The sequence below is a fragment of the Chelon labrosus genome (assembly GCF_963514085.1).
Source record: "Chelon labrosus genome assembly, chromosome: 24".
In the NCBI taxonomy this organism is placed as follows: Eukaryota; Metazoa; Chordata; class Actinopteri; order Mugiliformes; family Mugilidae; genus Chelon; species Chelon labrosus.
In genome coordinates, this window is record NC_140357.1 from 387,351 (window position 1) to 394,479 (window position 7,129).

Here is a 7,129-nt window from a genome sequence, read left to right on the forward strand (position 1 = left end):
CTACTCGTCTATCCTGAGGGTTCGGACCTGATTTGATAAATTACTGAGCCGCTGCTTGAGTTTGCGCTGGGAGGAGTCATACTGATCCATCAGCTTCCGGAATTTGCCTGTCATGATTTCCAAATTGGCTTCGACCTGGTTGACTTTTTCTTCAATGTCTTTGGCGTCAGTAGCGTTGACCAGCGACTCGTCTATGAGATTATCTTTCATCAGTATGGCCCTTCCCTTCTCCTCCAGAGCGTATTTGGCTTCAGGATACTCTGTGAGCGCCTCCATCAGATCATCTTTGGATAGAGCAAACAGATCAGAGTAGCCCACGCTTCGGATATTGGCCGTTCTTCGGTTTCCCGCCTTGCTGCCTTTGATCCCAAGGATGCTGATTTCTCCGAAATATGCCCCATCGCTTAGGACCACAAACTGGGTAACTCCGTCGTCTGCAACTACGGCCAGCTTGCCTTCTTTGATGATGTACATTTCCCTGCCAATGTCACCCTTCTTGCAGATGTAGTCACCTGGACTAAATACTTGAGGCTGGAGCTTCAGGACCAACTCAACAAGCAAACCTGCTTCACAGTCTTGAAAAATGCGTACTTTTCTCAGGGTCTCCAGATGCACATTAATGGCAATCTCAGCCTTCAACTTATCTGGCAAGTTCTTCAGCACCTGCTTCTCATCGCAGGTTTTCTCCTCCGTCCACAGGTAGTCAAACCACTTCACCACTCTCACCTCCAAGTCTTTGGTAACCTTCCGAAATTGCATGTACTGCTTGATAGAGTCGATCTTTGCCTGGAACTCTACACGGGCGGCATTCATGTTGGAAATCATGGCACCAACATTACCGACGATCGTAGCGAAAATCAGGACCCCAGTGAGGAAGTCAACTACCACAAAGAAGTATTCAATGTCTCGGACTGGGGGTGGAGTTTCACCAATAGTGGTCAAGGTAAGAGTGGACCAGTAAAAACAGTAGATGTACTGTCTTGCTAGGCGGGAATACTGAGGCTTGTTTAGGCTTGGATATACCCAGGTGTCTGAACCAAAGCCGAGAACCTTTGAGATAGCAAAGTACAAACAACCATTCCAGTGGATAATGATGATGATGTAAAGTACCAGATTACCAATTCGGAAAATGTTTGGAAAATTGGTTCGAGTTTCAGTCCGGTCAAAGAACTCAAAGAGTCGACCCAACCTAAAGAGACGGTTGAACCTCCACTCTGGGTTATTGATTCCAATTTGGAAGAATATAATGTCCGTGGGAATCATTGATATGACGTCTAATCTGAACTGCCGTGTCTTCATGTAGTTCTCTTTTAGGACCTTAGCATCCCTCACAAGCAGTCCTTGCTCAAGAAAACCTGTAGACACATTAGAACATGATTAGTGCTATGATTTCTTAAAGGTTTTCTGCAATGAAAAGCTTGACGCTCACCCGTCCTGGCTCTCACAAAGGCGTCCATGTAGTACAGGACATCTGAAGTGTAGTCCAAAACCATCCACAGTGTTGTATTTGAATACTGCAGTTCATTAAAACAAGCCCTACACGGAAGCAAAACCATGAATAGACCTCGGAGACAACAGTCAGCTAAAGAGGAAATACAAATGTCATGAATTCAGACCTGGCCACCAGGAGTATCAGGTTGTAGAACACCGGGACAGATATTGTGCACAGCCAGTAGTAGTACAGATCTGTGGCAGGGTCCATGATCCACACCTCCTTTCTGAATGAGAATGAAGGTGTTTAAAGCATGTAAACATCCAGCAAAGTAAGGTACTAATCCCAAACCCACCACCTTCATGGCGCTATAACATCACTGGGCAGCACCTTCATCAACGGACTGATGTTTAATTTTTTTTAATGTATTTTTTTTTTTTTAATCTCTTGTGTGCACTGTCCTTTAAACTGTATGCTGCTGCAACTCCGAAAATGTCCCCACTGTGGAACATATAAAGGAAGAAATAAAGGAGTATCGTATCGTATCGTGCGTATCTTATTTTCTCTGATACGATACGGCATTAGTATTATTATACTATATCACTAATATATCACTACTTAAGTATTTATATATTTTTTATTTATATCTAAAGCTATTTTTGTGATGCTTGTGATGACTTTTATTCCCTTCCCACTGCTGATCACATCCATATGTCCGATCTTAACATGTTCAGTTTTCATTTCAGGCTTCCTATGGGCCATTGGTGGCTCATCTTTGCAAACTCACTTGCTCAATCCCACAGGTCCCTTTTTAATAAAAGCGTGTTAAGCTAAAATCCTGCATTCAGTAATACACAGGATAAGATGTTACAATCCCTTGTGCCAAGACCCCAGGCAAAACACATTGAGAGGCCCTGTTCAACCAAGAAACCCTACCAAACCTACGGTCATGTGATATGACAATTAACCTATAATCTACATAAACTAAGTAAAAGCTGCTGGCTTGTAAGCCCATTGAGCAGCAGAGGATACTTCAAACATTGTAAAACATAAACTAACTAAACGCTGCTGGCTTGTATGGCCCGCTCAGCAGCTAACCATAGCTACCAAGCAACATGAAGACCACAGGAACCTGGCCTAAACAACAGCAGTATGCAGCATGTCATTTGGGGTTTTCAAGTGGGCACCTCCTTTCACCGATGTTTCGTTAAGTTAGGCCCACGACACCTCGAGAAGGCTTAACAGTGAATTCCAGCGTCCTGGAGTCACCCCCCTCCACACCGCCACTGCACAACCCCTGTTTTCCTCACCTTTTTAATAAAAGCGTGTTAAGCTAAAATCCTGACATGTAGTACTTACGGTTCTTCCTTCTTATCATCCTTCTTATCATCTTTCTTGTCGTTCTTTTTATCATCCTTCTTATCGTCTTTCTTATCATCCTTCTTGTCGTCTTTCTTATCGTCCTTCTTGTCGTCTTTCTTGTCGTCCTTCTTGTCGTCTTTCTTGTCATCTTTCTTGTCATCCTTTTTGTCGTCTTTTTTACTGTAATTGTTTGTAAGCAGAGGTAAGGTAAATAAATCGCCTCCTAATCTCTTTTCTACAGTACTACTGGATCAGAATGCACACTATCTATAAGTCAGTTTAATTAAGTAGCATGAGAAGATGCATGAGTTATTTACCCGTCATTGTTGTTGTTCGTGTTGTGTGCAGCCAGGGGCCACTTACTGTCACTGCAAAGGACACAAGACATACAGCATTTCATAGTGTGGGCATTATTCTTAACTGTGGCATCAGTTATGAAGGTAATGCACAACAAACACACTAGAGTGTGCTGCAGAACCTGAGATGAAAAAACAACCATAGTAAAGCGATGTGGAGCATCACAGAGAGCAGTAATGCCAGTCTATTTAACGTGTGCAACAACTCATTGAACAAGTTTCGAGGAATTTTCATTTCCCCATTACGCCTGTGTTGCTGTCATTTTCGCACTCATTGCATTGTCCTCCGTCAGCTTAAGAACTGGGATGTGTTGTGCGGTTGTGTAGCAAGTTCACCTGCTCCTGCTGCCCATGTTGCCGAGACTGGACTCTGCAGGGCCAACGCTGCCCCTTCCTAAGTGCATCAAGTGTGACAGCCTGGGAAAATAGGTCAAAAAGTAAAAAAAAAACAAAAAACATCTGCATCAGGGATTTGTTTAAACAAAACCACATTTAACCTGTTTAATGGTGCTTCCATCGCTATGTACACTATCGACTACATACTTCTGTGTATGGACAGACACATTTCTTAATGAAATTTAAGGAGAGAGTCTTTAATAACACTCACCTGGACAGCGGTCCTGTCTGATCTTTGGCGTCCATCAGCCTGCAGACGTGGAGCAGGACAGTTAGACCGTAGCAAAAACACAACCATGAATCATACATCTCTTTAGCAGTATCGGTAAATAGGTACATCAGATGGAAGTTTGAATGTATGCCTGAATTATATCTACAGAACAAACCATGTGCTGTTTAATGAGTTAATTTTTTTTTATATTTTCTTTCATTCAGCATAAGTTTAGCTAGCTAAGGTTTAAGAACAATGTACTAAGGTGAGTGTAAATGATTCATTTAGTATATTTGCTAAGTTCATACCAATTAAAAGGAAGATTCCGCAGATTTTCAAAGTATACTTCCAGCGCCTTTAACGGCAGGCACAAAAACAGCGTGTGTTTAGTCTCATTAGCTTAGCATGCTTCTTCTGTTAACTCAAATCCCTTTTCTCCCAGATTACGTCAGCTAAAATTAGACCCAATGTGACTTGTTAAGCTCAAGACTCGGAGATGGGTTTCGTCTCTGCAATCACACATGAACAACAGTCTGCACTATATGTAAACTTACCTGAAGACGAGTGATGATGAACAGCACCCTAGACAGTGAGGAGAAGTCAGGATGTGACCTGAATTAATCCCATAGTGCCGCTAATTTGTTCTTCTTTCTTCACATTAGACAGATTCCAGACTCCCCTTCAGATATATAGGTCCCACCGTGAAGAAGTTAATATCTTTTTTTTCTTTTTCTTTTTATCACAACTCACTTCATTAAATGACATTCATGTTTCACCATGGACGAGATCTTTCTTCCTCTGCTGAGGAGGACTTTCTTCTGTTCTTGCACTTGGCACCTCCCAGCAGAGGATGAAGGAGGGGGGAGGAGGAGGAGGCAGAGTTAAGAAAGCATCATTTTTCTGCATTAAAACACCTGAGAGTCAAAATAACTGAAAGGGCTTGTACCACAGTATATGTCAGTGAAACAACTGTACTGTCCAGGATATGAAATCATGAAACGGTTCATAAATGTTTCAGATTTTTCTTAACACGAGTAACAATAAACAGTACTTATTATGTTGTCTAAATACAACATTTTTACTCATATGACTGCTATAATTAAATAATCAGAATAATGACAAACATACAAAAACATATTTTTCTCTCATAAGCTTCCTTCAGTAGAGGAGCTCCTCTTTATATATATCCCTTCCACTTAGAGTAAATCCTCTTAGTGTGTGAACTGCTAAAGCAAAACATCAGACTCCACCTACAGTTCGGAGATGGGCAACCCCGGCTAATCTCAGTCTGCCGGACTCACGGTGTGACAGCTGGGAGTTCAGGGAAGTGCTGTGAAAATGAGAGCAGCATAAACACAGGGTTATGAGAGGCCATAGGCAGACCATACCCGCAGTAGGCAGGAACACAGAAAAAAGCTGAAGGAGAGACACAACTTGTTCCATGCTATAATTTATCCCACAGTGGGGATTAAAGAGTTAATTTCCACTGCACAGCAATGGAAATGTATGCAGTGTTTTCTAATTATATCCTAAGAGAAGCACGTATAATGTGAAGAGTATTGGTCCTAGCACAGAACCCTGTGGAACTCCACAACTTACTTTTGTAGTGGAAGAATCATTGTTGACAAACAGGATTCTGTCTGACAGATAGGAATAAAACCAATCTAATGCGGTTCCTTTAATCTTGATCACACTTTCAAGTCTCTTTCCTAAAATATTGTTACCGATAATGTCAAATGCAGCACTAAGATCTAACAGGATGAGTACAGAGACACAGAAGTCAGTTGTCTGAAGCCATGAGGAGATTGTAACTCTAACCAGTGCTGTTTCTGCACTATTCTAGTGTTGTAAATACTGGCCAGAACTTCATATTTCTATTAAAACGTGAAAAAAATGAGCATTCTCTGTATTTTTAATGTTACATTTCTTAGAATATGGAGTCTTCATATAGAGTTATTCAACACACATGTTTAGTTCATCTAGAAAACTCAAATCACCTTTGCAGGTTAAACGTTAATAACACTGTATTTTTTTTTGTAATGAAACAAATGCATAAAAATAAGGCTTTCGTGATCCTAAATGAAGAGCCAAAATGGGAACCGTAAGAGCCAACTCTTCTAAGGAAGCAAAGTCAAAGAGTCTGATCTTTGAAAAGAGCCACACCTCCCATCACTAGTTTTGACAGAAAGACTCAAGTGTGTTCCAATTGATAGAAATAAAGAGTACCAGCTGAGGATCCAAACTGTATATGTGATTGCTAACATGTGTGAAACTGATGCATGCAGTGTGTTTGTTTAACAAAGAACTTCAGTCTCACAGCAGAAAATTAGCTGCTGTAAATGAGATTACAATTAATCTGTTGTGGGACTCTACAAAAAGCTCTCAGCACAAGGATGGGCCTTCTCTGACAGTGTAGTCATGTTTGTTTGTTCTCTTCTCAATGCACTGTTTAATGTTGATTGATGAGTTGTATTCACGGGAGAGATACCATCACAAATACTGGCATATAAAGGGTTAAAATTTTTAAATTAATCAAATATTTGGTATCTATGAGGACATGGTAACAACGTAACAATTTTAAAATCAGGTATGATGCTTAAATTGAAGTGGTACATAGAGCTGTACCTAGGCGTGAGTTTTATTTATTGCTAGTGATGAAAGCAGTTGTGCTGCTCTACTTGCGCCTCCCTATAGGGATATGATCTGTTGGAGCAAGTCTCCAGGCTGCAACACTCATTTGATGATACTCCAGATCAGCAAAAGATAATCACTGGCCCCGTGTGCATTCCTAATTGCAAAGATGCTCCAGATTATTAAGGTTGTTGTCTCCGGTATCTCCCATGTTCCTCTGCTCACTCAATCACACCGTGCCCTTTGAATATTATCATCATATTGTGGTTCAGGAAACAGCAGAAAGGTATAAATGACAGAGAATATGTTGATTAAAAGCTGCTAATTAATGTTCTTTCAACTTTTCTACGAGATGCCAGCGACGCTTAATGGAAAATTGAAACTGAAATGAAATAAAGCTGTGAGGCAAGGAAACTAGGAAGAGCTACTATGAGCTGTGAGGCTAGGAAACTGGGAAGAGCTACCGTTAGCTGGGAGGCTATATAGGAAGCTGGCTACTATTAGCTGGGAGGCTAGGAAGTTAGAAAAATCTACTATGAAGCTAGGAAGAGCTACGTTTAGCTGGGAGGCTATATAGGAAGCTGGCTACTATTAGCTGGGAGACTAGGAAGCTAGAAAAATCTACTATGAGGCTAGGAAGCTAGGAAGAGCTACTTTTAGCTGGGAGGCTATATAGGAAGCTGGCTACTATTAGCTGGGAGGCTAGGAAGTTAGAAAAATCTACTATGAGGCTAGGAAGCT

General features: G+C 41.2%; 1 protein-coding gene across 1 annotated transcript; it reads right to left on the reverse strand.

The window, feature by feature from the left end:
- On the reverse strand, positions 1-3,830 carry LOC311509197 (cyclic nucleotide-gated channel alpha-3-like; the record flags this gene model as incomplete). The annotated part of the gene is made up of 7 exons (XM_084574285.1): positions 3,758-3,830; positions 3,487-3,567; positions 3,112-3,162; positions 2,792-2,974; positions 1,617-1,718; positions 1,430-1,536; positions 1-1,355 (listed from the first exon to the last, which is right to left on the reverse strand). The coding sequence occupies exons 1-7, from the start codon at positions 3,790-3,792 to the stop codon at positions 1-3; spliced, it is 1,914 nt and encodes a 637-aa protein (XP_084430411.1). The 5' UTR covers positions 3,793-3,830.
- Positions 3,831-7,129: the final 3,299 nt, after the last annotated feature.